Source organism: Macrotis lagotis, chromosome 1, assembly GCF_037893015.1.
Source record: "Macrotis lagotis isolate mMagLag1 chromosome 1, bilby.v1.9.chrom.fasta, whole genome shotgun sequence".
In the NCBI taxonomy this organism is placed as follows: Eukaryota; Metazoa; Chordata; class Mammalia; order Peramelemorphia; family Peramelidae; genus Macrotis; species Macrotis lagotis.
In genome coordinates, this window is record NC_133658.1 from 898,646,063 (window position 1) to 898,659,236 (window position 13,174).

Genomic DNA, 13,174 nt, shown 5'->3' on the forward strand with positions numbered 1-13,174 from the left:
CCACCAGAATCACAGATGCAGACCCTATCCCTAACTCCTTGCATAGTGAGAAGAGTGATGTACAGTCACTGGATATTATGGAATGAATGTGGAAGGCTGGCTTACTTCCAACAAATAGAGCATCGGTGCCACTGTAGGTGGATTGATGGTTATTTCTTTGGTACCTTAAGAAAGTCTCAGCTATGACCAGTGACACAGAAGTTTTGTCCTCAGTGGTCAAGTAGTGCAAGGACCTATCTTCGGTAGTTCTTAGGCACAGAATAAGAATATGCCAGGTCACCTGCTCAGAAAGGCAATCAGGAGAACTGAACAATGCAGAGTGCAGCTCTTGACGAGGAGTTGGCTTTCCTGATGGTCTTACTTCAAAAGAACCCACTACATGCTTCTCCTAAATTTTTGGAGCTTAGAGCCTTAAAGGCACCTCTCATTTGACAAATGGGGAGACTGAGGCCCAGAGAGGTCAGGTCACTTGCCCATGGCCATCCAGATTGCTGGTCCCTGACCTGTGCTTTTTCTACTGTGCTCTGGAAAAAGGAAGTTCTGAAAATTCTGCCACCATTCTTTCTCTTTTATAAAGAAAAATAAAACTTGAAATCTTAAGGGGTCCCTGCAATTGTTTTAGAATTCTCAAGATGCCCATTACTTGTTTCAAAATGAAATGACTTCATCTTGGGTTATACCTAGACTAGTAGGATGACCCGTGCATAAAAAGTCCTTAAAAAATAAAAGAAATTTAGCATCAGCTGCTAAAATGGAAGCTTGCCTTATTTTAATTATACTTTTCCCCATTTGCCAGAAGAGAGAAAGGCCCCTGGGGCACTGGCAAAGGTCATTTCCTAAGACCAATTGTCTTGGTTGTTTCAAGGTAACACCACAATAGGAAAAAGGTCTTTCCAGCATGAGGAGGACCCCAGACCCTGTTCCAGAAGGACACACAAAACGTGTGAGAGTGAGAAGCCTTCTTCCTGGCTGCTGGGGGGGGGGGGTGTGCCTCTTCATTCCTTCTGGGGAGCCTTAAAAGGAAGCCTCCAAGACCAGACTACACATGTAAACTGTTAAGACAAATGGATGGCTCCTGGTCCCAGCCAGTTTAAATGGACATGAAGCAATTAGGGATTAGAGGACTCCCAACCTAAAAACAAACTCTACACCGTGAGTTGAAGTTTTGTTAAGACAGATGAAGACTAAAAGACTTTCATTAAATACCGGAGCCTCACCCTCCACATTTACAATATTTATAAATATGTCAGAGTCAAAGGCTGACTAATATTTACATCCTGCCTTCCCAGGGACCCGCCAAGGACTCCCTGCTCCAGCCGCTCCCAACTCAAAGCCAGTCTTCGGTTTTACCTGCTACAAGAACACTGCTAACGTCAGGGGGGCAGCTGGAGCAGTCTGTACTGCGTGGTGTCAGAGGGGTTGGAAAGGGGCTTCCTTTTCAGCTAGTTAAACCATCTTTGCCCCCTGGCATCAGCTTTGTTTACAATGGGGAGAATTTATTCAGTTCTGCCCCCCACACACTATATACATTCCTGAATCCCGTGGCATAAATGACAAGGGCAGAGGTCCACTTCCGTCCCCGCTGTTGGTGCCCCTCCTGGTGCCAGGCCCGAGGCTGGCCGAGCACCACATGCGCTTCCTGGTGATCGCCCCCACGAGCTCACTCCAAGAGTCCAGTCACGAGGGACCCTGGAAGCGGGAGGCCTTCCGATTGGAGGGGGGGTGCGTCCATAGAACTCCAAGAGTCCAATCACGAGGGGCCCTGGAAGCGGGAGGGGCCCTGGAAGCAGGAGGCCTTCGGATTGGAGGAGGGAGCCTCCACGGATGACTCAAGCATCCAATCACGAGGGGCCCTGGAAGTGGGAGGCCTTCAGGTTGGAGGAGGGTGGTCCATAGAACTCCAAGCGTCCAATCACGAGGGGCCCTGGAAGCGGGAGGCCTTCAGATTGGAGGGTGCGTCCATAGAACTCAAGCATCCAGTCACGAGGGGCCCTGGAAGCGGGAGGCCTTCGGATTGGAGGAGGGTGGTCCATAGAACTCCGAGCGTCCAATCACGAGGGGCCCTGGAAGCGGGAGCCTTCGGGTTGGAGGAGGCGGGCTCAGGGGATGCCCTCGCGGCGCCGGCAGCACTGCGAGGGCGGCACGTCCCAGTCGTAGATGTAGGAGAGGCGCAGGCGCACCTCCTGCGGGCAGAGGCGGCCGTGGCGCGCCAGGCTGCGCTGCTTGGCGCGCATGTCGTCGGGGCTCTGCTTGTGCGTCACCAGGTACTGGTTGCTGCAGCCGCGCGAGCGGTACTCGGTGTCGAAGCGCGGGTCGTGCTCGCGGCGCACGTCCAGCGGCGCCAGCCAGGCGCCCAGCGACACGTCCTCGCTGCGCCAGCGCTGCAGCACGTCGCGGCTGCGGCTGACGAAGCGCACCAGCTCGGCCGCCAGCACGTAGCCGCCGCCCAGCGCGTAGGGCAGGTAGTGGTCGCACAGCAGCCAGGCCGCCTCGCGCCAGCGCCCGCCCGCCTGCACGCGCCCGCGCCCGGAGAAGAAGCCCCAGTAGAGGCGGCGGCGCCGCTCCGGCTCGCGCGCGCGCAGCTCGTCGCGCAGGGCCGCCAGGCGCACGAACGTGTCGTCGTCGGCCTTGAGCACGAAGTCGAAGGCCAAGTGCGCGTCGAGCCAGGCGAAGGCGGCCAGCACCTTGGCCGTCAGGTTCTCGTAGGCGTCGCGCAGGTGCGGCAGCAGCAGCAGGTCCCCGTGCCGCGCCTGCTCGCGCTCCAGCGCGCGCCGCTCGGCCGCCCCCAGCCCGGCCGTGCCCACCGCGAAGCGCGCCCACACGTCGGCCAGCGGCCCGGGCCGCCCGGCGCCCGCCAGCCACGTGCCGCGCACGGCGCCGCGCCGCTCGGCGCCCGCGGGCGCGCTCAGCACCAGCACGGCCAGGAAGGCGCGCTCCCCGGCCCGGGCCCCCTCGGCCGGCGCATGCGCCGCGGCGGCCGCGCGCCCGCCCCCCGCCGGGCCGTCGGGCGCGCACCTGGCCAGCCACAGCAGCGCGCCCCCGCACAGCGCCAGGCCCGCCAGCGCCAGCGCCGCGCGGTGCCGGCACACGAGCCGCGGCAGCTTCATGGCGCGCGCCCCTCCCGCGTCCTCCGCCGACCTCCGCGGCCCGCGGCGAGGGGGCGGGGCCCGATGGCCGGGCCGGGGGCTGACCGCGCCTGCGCGGGACGGCCTCCCGCGGCCCCGGCGGCCGGGGGAGGGGGAGCGGGAGGGGCGCGCCGCCGGCCGAGGCCGCTGAGCTGGCAGGGCCGGGGGCGGGCCGGACGCGGGCGTCAGGTGACGCGGGCAGCTTCCGCCGTCTGCGGCACGTGACGGGCCCCGGCGCCGCGCTCGCTTCCGCCCGGAGGCAAGATGGCGTCGCGCGGGCGCCGCAGGCTCTAGAGTCGGCGGCCGCTCCCCCCCTCCCGCCCCTTCCCTCAAGAAAGATGGCGGCGGCCGGCGCTGCCTTCCGTTGACGGCGTCGCGGACTTTGCTCCCGGCTGTCTCGGGGCTCGGGGCGGTGAGTGACGGGCTTCCTCTGAGGGGCGGCCCGGCCTGGGCCCGGGGGGGAGGGGGGCGGGGACTGTGGGGCCTGGCGTCGCGGGGCGGCCCGGCCCGAGGGGTCCCGCTCGGAGCCCCTTCTCGTCACGGCCGGCCGAGTTTGGGGGGTTGCGGGGGTCCCGGGGTCACAGGCCCGAGGGGTCCCGCCCGGTGCCCTCCGGTGGGGGGGGTGCGGGGGTCCCGGGGTCCCGGAGCTCCTGCTTGAATAAGGGAGCTCACGCATCTTCCGAGGGTCACGGACTGGGCCGGGGGGGGGGGTCAGTCTTGGGGCCCCCGAGCCCCTCCTTGCGGGTTGAGCCCGGCCCCGCTGGGGTGACTCTGCCAAGGTGCCAGCCAGGGGCAGGGAGACCCTCCCCCCCAGGGAAAGCCGGAGCAGAGTTCCTGGAGACCAGCCGCCCGCTCCGGGCGCCCCGCGGGCCGTTGGGGAGCAGCAGCCTGGCAGCTGGAGGCGGGGCAGACGCCTCCCTGAACATGAATCCCCCTAGGGCGCCCCCAGGTCAATCTCAAGTTATTGGGGGGATATATTTGGTTTTTGGATCATCTGTCCCCGCGGGTATGAAAAATCTACCTCGCTGACTTTTTTCATCCTCTTTAGGACCAGAAACCCAGGGAAGTTGGGGGGGTCGGGAAGGAAATCTGAAACCTTTCATAGAAACTTAAAATTTTTTAATTTTAATTTTTATCCGGCTTTGAAATGCAGTTGACAAAAATTTCCCAATTCTCGTCCCATTCTACCCCCAGGAAAAACTTCCTGTTGAAGAATTGAGAGAATCCTGGTCTTTGTTTCTAGAAAATAGGGATAAGCTGAGGCACTTTCCCTACCCCCTCTCTCCATCTTCCTGCTCCTCTGTCTCCTCTGCCCAGGATGGGTCAGTTTAGCTTGAATGCAGACTGGTGTCAGGGGCTCTAGCCCTGGGGAGTAGCTGTACATGCCTATATATATATATATATATACATATATGTGTGCACATGTGTGAAATTGGAGCCTCTGTAGCTGAGTTGACTGACGGGTCCAGGGAAGGAACTCCCAACCGCCAACTGCCCTGGTATCAGTAGTCATGGCCATGCTTGTCTTTACAGACCCAAACTGGCTAATGCCCTTCTTGAGGCCTAGCTCCTCAACAACTTTACTCTTGAGTTTATTTCCTCAAACTCTGTTTGGCTTGTGAAAGGACCATTTCTCTGTGGGTGACACCCCCACCCCCTACTACCCCCAAGGGTCATCACTATCAGCTCCTATCAGGCGACCCTGCTCCCTGGGTTTTTTGAGCCTGGGCTTCTCCCTCACTTCTTGGCCAAGCTGCTGTACTCCCCAAGCTCCTCTGTGGCTGCTCTCTTCTCCATTCTTCATTGGCTCAAGCCTGGGGGCACCTGATGTGGCTCTGAAGATGTGTCCTCCCAGGGACTCTCCACTCCAGACTTCCCACATCTAGTAGAAGAGATCCGGCCATTCCCCACCCTGGTTGGTCTCTTCCTTGCTGCTGGACATCTGGAAGGAGAAAAACCTTTCTTATGCAATTGGTTCTTTTTATACAAAACAACTCTCCAGAGCCCAGAGGGTCTAGATTGCAGAACCCAGGTGTGGTCTTCTCCAGTGGGAGGCAGCTCCAGCTTGCTGGCTCAATGAAGAGAGACCTGATTTCAGATCCTGCCCTCAGGCATTTCCTGGGAGCCTTGGGGCTAGTCACCTAGCTGATGTCTACTTGAGTTTCCTCCACTGTAAAGTGGGGGTGATACTAGCATTAGTTGAGATTTGTAAAGCCCTTGCACATAAGAAGAGCTGAATGAATGCTATTGGTACTAGATGGAATGTTCCAGATTGGGATGGGAAAGGAGAAGGAAAGTAAGTCTTTTTCATAGTTCCCCCAGTCTGGAAGTCTAAGAATCAGATGAGGATGGGAGGTCAGATTATTAGTGGGACCAGAGCTTGAGGGGAAAGACCTTTGCTCTGTCCTGGTCACTTAGGTCACCTTACTTCTCATGACCTGGGTTTAACTGCTTGTCCAAGAAAGCTGTTTGCTGATCTGGCCTATTTAAACCTTGACCTGCTCTAATTCCAGGCCTTTGGGGGGGTCCTCTGGAGAGTTAAACCTCTGCTTACTCTGTTCAGAGTTAAGGACCTGACTTTTTTTTTAGGGCCCCCAGTTGCCCTAACTGGGCAGTCAGTCACACTTGACCCACCAGGAGGCTAGGAGATGCATTAACTTCTGTAAAGCCTTTTGCCTGTTACCTCATCAGATGATCTCACAACTGCCCCTGTGATAAAGGAGGCAGAGCAGGGATGATCTCGCTGTGAATAGTTAAACTCAAATATCAGACCAGTGAAGGGAGACTTCCTCTAGGTCACTGGGCCATTCATTCAGTATGGGACCTGGACTAGAACCTTGAGCTGACATGCTACATTCAGAACTTTATTGCAGTCTTCCTGGAAGAACAAGACCCCTAGGCTTACTCTCTCTTGCTTGGGGGAGTCCCCCTTAAGGTGGTAAGTGTGAAAATGTTCATAAAAGCCAAGAAAGGCTTTTTAACTTTGCTACTTGAAAATTATACTTACCATCTTCATCTCAGTAGTCAGCACATCCTTTTGATCGCCACCTAGATTGGTACCTAGCATTGTGCTTTTGTATAGCAAGTGACAAAACAGGAGGTAAAAAGGCCCCTATTCTAGAACAAATTGTATCTGTTTCTTAAAGGAAATCTTCGTGCTGCTAATTTACTAATGTAAATACTCTATTCTTTTGAAGGACTCCTGCCTTGTAGCCACACTTTAAATCATCAGTAAACTTAAAGTGTTAAATGACAGTGCATGACCACAATAAAAGCCTCAAGAAAGTCGTCTTTATTGGGGTGAGTGGTGTAGATACTGAGAACTGCGAGAGCTGAGTGGAAGAAGATTGGTTAGGATTCCAGAGGCAGGAAAGACGGAAAGGATGTTATCCAAAAAGGACAGGGAGCAGTGCTCACTGCAGTGCAGAGTGAGGTCACATTTGAGGGGTGGTCAGTGGATCAATGTGAGGAAGGAAAAGGCTGTTAGGGACTACATGACTGAGACAGGTAGACATGGAGCATTTGTCAAGGGCTTACCAAAGCTCCCCTTCTACCCATCACTGTGCTAATCAGAACTGAGAAATGGTGCTCAGAGGGACAGGACAAAATGTGTCTGTAGTGCCTGCTCTGGGCCAGGCCCTGGGCTGAACACTTTGCAATGAAACTCTCACTTGATCCTCAGAACCACCCTGGTGGCCCTCTTATTGTCCCCCCACATACACTTTATAGATGAGGAAACTATAGTCACTGGCTTTGGGTTAGCTAGGTGGTGCCGTGGCCCCAATACTGGGTCTGGAGCGGAAGCCTCCTCTTGGTGATTTCAGATCTGACCTCAGACATTGACTGACTGTGTGACCTTGGACAAATTACCATACCCTGTTTGCGTACATTTCTTCATCTGTAAAATGAATTGGAGAAAGAAATGGCAATCCAATGCCTTTACCAAGAAAACCCCATATAAAGTCACAAAGAGTCAGAAATGACTGGAACAACTTGCCCATACTCAACTAGTGTCTGTGATTTTATTTGAACAAGTCTTCCTTGCATGCTTAAGCACTGGGGATGCAAATTGAAACAAAAGAAAAACAGTTCCTGTCATCCAGATTGAAATGGGAAGAAGTTAGCTGAAGGGAGTTAAAAAGAGGTTGAGGGAAAAATATACAGCTCTGGGACAGTGGGGGGCAAAGTTAGAATCTGAAATGGGAGGGGGAGAGAGGATTCCTCATCCAGACTTCTTGCAAAACAGAGAACTTGAGGGAAACTTGTTGAGCTATGGGGGTGACTTGTGAGGGGAGCAAGACAGTAAAGCAGAACTTAAGGGTAAAGAAGGAGAAGGTTAGAAGAGACTGAGCGGGTTGGAGGGAAGAACAAGAGAACAACATGGGAACCTTGACTCTCTAGATTTCAGAGGTTGGAGCTTAGAGAGAAGAGACTTGTCTTTTTTCTTGTCTAGTGTATCCTTTCCTGTTAGAGTAATTTGAGCAAGATCCATGCCCCATATTTACATTTATATTTAGAATCTGCTCCCTCTCCCCCTCAGAGAGTCCTTGCAACGTCTTTGTGTTACTCTCACTTTGGTCAGTTGTATCTTGTAGTTCACCTGGTTCTATTCTCTGGTCTTCATATTTCTCTAAATTCTTCAAAATGATTATTTCTTCTAGTAGTATATCCAGATCCCATCACTTTCATGTCTAGCACAGTCAATCTTGGATATGGAATTGGGTTCCAAAGTCAAGATCCCATGAGTCAGAACTACCTTTCAAAAACCATTAGAGAAAATTGCTTTTGAAAGGACTTTGTATGTAAATGTAATTCTAGAGGTGGTCACACCTAGCCATACCTCCCCATGATGGTCCAGGCTTTGTCTTGAACAGAAGAGGAACAGACTTGGGGGGCCAAGGGGCCTTCTTCCTGCCAAGGCCCACCTCAGATTGTCCCTCTCATTGACCCCAACAGCCTAAGCAAAATAAATCATTAGACTGTGGATGGCAAAAAACCTCTAGAAACACATCCTGGGAGGTGTGAGGGAGCAAACAAGCAGCATGTCACACACCGGCAGGTGTTCTTAGTCTGGCATTCTTGGATGTAGTTCAGGAGGGTCCATGAACTTGAAAGGGGAAAGAAGTAATGTTTTTATTTTCATTACCCTAACTGAACTTTTAACTTTTCCTTCAGTCACTGGTTATGAATATAGGTACCCCATGTTCTGAGAAGGGCTTCACTAGGCTGTCAGAGAGGTCAGGGACATAAAGCCCTGATACTCTTGGCGCTTCATAGGAGGGGCCTTCTCCACATTTGAATTATTTGTTTTTCTCCCTCTCCCCTTCCCGTGTGCAGTCAGAATTTTTTAATTTCTCTGGTCAGTGAGGTATCTGCTTTGTTTCTTATTTTTTTGGTAGTGCTTCAGTGTTAATTATGAGACCTGTGTATTATGGACCTCCTTGGGGGAGGGGGTGTGGTTGGGATGACCAGGTTCACAGGGTGTGAATGGCAGCGTGATGGTGGCTCTTGTGATAGTGGCTTTTGTATAATTCCAGATTACTATACAGAAGCGTCTGGCTGGTTTAAACTCTGCCCAAAGTGTATTCATTAGTGTGCCTGTTTATTTGAATACCATGAACTGTTTTTGTCCTTACATCATCTTTGCCAGTTGAATATGAGGCGAATCTTTTTTTTAGGTTTTTTTTTTTTGCAAGGCAAATGGGGTTGTGACTTGCCCAAGGCTACACAGCTAGGTAATTATTAAGTGTCTGAGACCAGATTTGAATCCAGGTACTCCTGACTCCAAGGCTGGTGCTTTATCCACTATGCCACCTAGCCACCCCTATGAGGTGAATCTTAAGTTTAACTTTGCATTTCCCTCTAGTGATCTGGAGCATTCTTTCTCACGACTGTCAATAGCTTGCTTTTATTTCTCTAAGAACTGTTTAAATCTTTTCCATCTGTTGGTGAATTGGTCCTTTGGTTGTTAAAGGCAGTTCTCATTCTTCCCACAACCTTTTCCCCGTTCTGGTGGTTTTTCTCTAAGTCATAGATCATTGATTGACTTCAGAAGTCCCTCATGCTGGTCCAATGCTCATTTTATAGATGATGAGATTGAGACTTAGAGCAGTCAGATGATTCTCCAGATGTCACAAAACTATTAAATAGCTTTGCTCATCTTCAGTCAAGTGTATCATTCATAGAATCACTGTATTGGGAGTTGAAAGGACCCTTGGTGGCCTTACCCCCTCACCCAAGGAATTTTCACTGTCATGTGTCTGAGCAGTGGCCTCTTGCTTCTTTCCCCTTGAATCTGCTTCCTAAAGCCACATAGAACAAAACTTGTCTTTCTCCCATGGGACACTTGAAAGCAGCTCTCATTTCTCCTCTCCCAAGCCAGACTGTCTATTCCCTTCCACTGCCCTCCTGGCCCTGCCATCACTGCCTTCAGATCTCAGTGGGTGACTTACCTGACCTGATAGAAGTCTGATAGAAGGCAGTGGGACTGTTGCTTCCCTCATCCTGGAAGTTGACAAAAAAAATTGTCTGAGGGTTTGTTTGGCAGGTATTGCTGCCAGTCCTGTGCAGCATGCAGACATTTTAAAAGAAATTTGTGCCTGCTAAGTCTAGACCACAGTTCCTTAAAGGCCGGGGATCCTGAGCAGCCTTTTCAACAACCTGATATGGTCTTAGTTATTTCAGATAGAATGGATGCTTGAGGATTTTTTCAAAGGCTGGAAAGATATGCAGCTCAAAGAGCAGGGAGCAAGAAGGGAAACTCTGCCTCAGGTGCCGTCCTGGACTGATCACTGAAAAACCAGAGGTCAAGCTGGAATTTGTAGACTAACTATAACTGCCAGGGTTGTCTTGAGTCAGCCATTAAACAATGTATGGGGCTGTGTGCTGAAGATTTTTTTTTTTTTTTTTTTTTTTTTTTTAGTTTTTGCAAGGCAATGGGGTTAAGTGGCTTGCCCAAGGCCACACAGTTAGGTAATTTTTAAGTGTCTGAGGCTGGATTTGAATTCAGGTACTCCTGACTCCAGGGCCAGTGCTCTATTCACTGCACCACGTAACCGCCCCCTTGTGTGCTAAAGATTAAAGATAGTTGCTGCCCTCCAGGAGCTCACAGTCTAATGGGGGGAGACCATCCACCAGTGTTGCTAGTCACTACTCCTTCCTGACCAGGAAGGGACCTGGAGGAGAAACCAGAGAAATTGCAGAGTAGTGCAGCTGATGGGGAGAGGAGAAGGCCAAGCCAAACGCCTTCCTGACCTGATGGTGTGTGGGGTGAACATGCACCATGCTCTGGAATTCTGCAATTCTGGCACAGTGTAAATTAATTCACTTTTTTGTGGCTTAAAGTTTGGAGCCCTGCTCAGCATTTTTCTTTATTAAATATCATCCTTTTTAGGTCTAGGCATTGTTCTAGTCTGTCACCTTTTTTTTGAATCCTGACTTATCTAGTGTGTTAGCTAGCCTTCAAACTAACTGTAGATTTTGTAAGAAGTACTCTTGCCTAGCCAACTTGCTGCTGAAAGGGTTCCACAGCCAGCTCTTTGGGTCTGGCCAATGAGCCCATTCAGAGTACATCTATAAGTTAGCAGCTCTCTCTTTTCCTGACAGAGCAGCATGAATTAAATGGTAAGAACAAAAAATCAGAATCAGGAGCAGTGTGACTTGATTACTGACTAAGCTTGGCCCTGAGGATGAGAAGAGAAAACACATTCCCTTCTTTGGAAAGGTCTCAGGCTGGGCTGATGCTGGCACATTTTGAGGGAGGGGTTTCCTTCCCCTTTGTAACTTATTCTTAGTTACAAGGGCTTTGAGGCCTACCTGGGCTGGTCACTTCCCAACTTGCTCCACTGGCAGGGGCTGAGAAGGGACCAAACTGTGCTGGAGAGGGCTTCCTCCTGGGGGAGATCCTGGTTCTGATGCCTTCACAGGAAGGTCTATATGCCTACTGACCTAGAACAGAAAATTAGATTAAAAATAAAATATATCACCATCATTAAAAAAAAAACAATACAAGATACTTTTTTAAGTGGTTTGTTAAAATTTGGATAAGCCATATTTACATTATTCCCAGATGTACCAATTTAGTAACCCTGCCATAAAATGAAATCGGGTTAGTCTAGTATGACTGTTGTCTTGCCCAGGCCATAGATCATAGGTCAGCTTCTTAAATTGATGGGCAGAGAAGCTGTAACTCCTTAGGCTACCAGTCACCCTCAGATCAGTGTTGAACATAGGGTGGACACTCATTTCAATGTAGTTTGACTGTGACTCAGATTCCAGTGATCCATTAGCCTCAGCCTCCCCAGCAGCAGGAATTGTGGGCATGTGCCACTAGGATGGCTCAGGGCAAGTCTCCCTAATTGCCTTTCTCCTCTTTTCTGGATGTTCCCATAATTAGAAACAGGACTCTTAATAAAAGCTGTATTGATAGCAACTCCAGAGGATTCAGGGAATCCAGTGGACAGCTTTGTGCTGATCTTCCAACCTTTCATTGCTTTTTGTATTTCAGACACCTCCTGAAATGTCTGTTAGGGAAATCATCTGAGAGTTGATAATGCCCTGGAGCCTGGGCCATAGTAGGTGCTTAACAAATGTAGATGGGTAAATCTAAGTGGTAGCAGTCAGGAGAGAGGAAGTACTGTAGGGAGCAACTACAACTACTGTAGGGAGTGCAAGATTCCCCTTCAAAACAACATTTATAGTAGGCGTCTTTTTTTAACAGAGAAGAAAGTTTCAATGATGAAAAGCTGAGGTTTTTACAGCTGTTATCGCTATATGTTATTTCCATGTTGTTCAAGGATCGGTGACTTCCTCAAGCTGGTTATATTCTCCCTGGAGCACAGCCTATGCATAGTCTTTGGAGGCCAGGCCTTGTGCCTGGGCTCTGCCTCCTTGAGCCCAGTCAGTCTCTGACCTGTACTTGCAGTCCTTGCTGGCTAGAGTGCCATCCCTGGCAACCAGAGACACAGGGGAAGGGCTTTGGAGTTGGCCCCTGTGCTCATCATGTAAAGAGCTTGTTCTTGGCCCTGCTTAGCATCTGGAAAGAGTGGTAGTTATAAATAAAATGGATTTGGGAGAAAGTGAAATTAGTGAGCTTGACCCTGTTGTTTCAGCTAAGGCAGGTCCCAGGAGGAGGCCTAGTGTTTTCTGCTTTTGGCCCTGGCTCTATGGATGCTCTTTGTCTGAAAGAGGTTAACAAACAAAATTCACTTTTCTTTTTGGAAGTGTGTACCTGGGGTTCACTTGTGGGACTGTTAATGGTCTCTAGTTGATCAAGACCCGTTTAGGAGACCAGTTTAAGCTTTTGCAGGAGCCTTTACTATCTCATTTTTATCTTGGCAGCTCATTGGATCCTTGAAGATATTCAAGATCATATTAAAGAGAAGAAAATGGTGTCCAAGCAGGCCTTCCTCTGCAGCCTGGGTTCCGTCTACTTGTCTCTGCTGTTTGTTTTCCTCCTCATGGATGTTTATGCCAGGCCTGCGAACAACTCAGCCTTAAAGGAGAAGGGGATCGACAAGGATGAGAATGAGATCCTGCCCCGAGACCACCTGAATGGGGTCAAAATGGAGATGGATGGGCACCTGAACAAAGACTTTCACCAGGAGGTCTTTTTGGGGAAGGAGATGGAAGAGTTTGATGAAGACTCAGAACCACGAAGAAACAGAAAAAAACTCATGGCAATCTTTGCAAAGTAAGTCAGGAGTTAGGTTCTTCCAGACAGGTCCATGGTTGGCAGGTTTCTGAATGTTTGCTGTGGCCATTGGGAGTCATTACTTTTTAGGGGCAAAAAAGAGCTTTAGGTTTGGAGTCAGGAGACTTGAGTGTGAATTCTGCCTCTGGTGATACTAAGGTGTGACCTTAGTGGGTTATGTGCTTTCAAGCATCAGGGATGCTTCCTTTTCTGAAAAATGGGGAGGATTAAAGGTGCAGGCGTGACAGTGCTGTGGTGACATCAGGCACTGCCTCTCAGGGTACATTTGTGTATGATGCCTTCAATATTAAGTAAGCCCTTAGAGCTGGCCCTGTGCTAAGTCTAAGAGGTCCAAAGT

General features: G+C 50.7%; 2 protein-coding genes across 4 annotated transcripts in view; one reads left to right on the plus strand and one right to left on the minus strand.

Moving 5' to 3' along the window:
- Positions 1-2,010: 2,010 nt before the first annotated feature.
- On the minus strand, positions 2,011-3,107 carry B3GALT6 (beta-1,3-galactosyltransferase 6). Its single transcript, XM_074218775.1, has one exon. It carries the CDS (start codon positions 3,105-3,107, stop codon positions 2,100-2,102), a length of 1,008 nt encoding a protein of 335 aa, XP_074074876.1. The 3' UTR covers positions 2,011-2,099.
- Positions 3,108-3,350: 243 nt separating this feature from the next.
- Positions 3,351-13,174, plus strand: part of SDF4 (stromal cell derived factor 4) — a 55,598-nt gene continuing 45,774 nt past the window's right edge. The window contains exons 1-3 of one of the 3 annotated variants that reach the window (XM_074218778.1): positions 3,806-4,074; positions 6,323-6,425; positions 12,465-12,816. In XM_074218778.1, the coding sequence (XP_074074879.1) occupies positions 12,512-12,816 (305 nt within the window). In that variant the 5' untranslated portion in view covers positions 3,806-4,074; positions 6,323-6,425; positions 12,465-12,511. Of the gene's footprint in view, positions 3,538-3,805; positions 4,075-5,861; positions 6,064-6,322; positions 6,426-12,464; positions 12,817-13,174 lie in introns of those variants that run through there. The other 2 variants (XM_074218777.1, XM_074218776.1) reach the window with 2 other exon arrangements.

Bases quoted from the DNA above. Each gene is read 5' to 3' on its own strand.
- B3GALT6 (XM_074218775.1), bottom strand. From the start codon at position 3,107: ATGAAGCTGCCGCGGCTCGTGTGCCGGCACCGCGCGGCGCTGGCGCTG.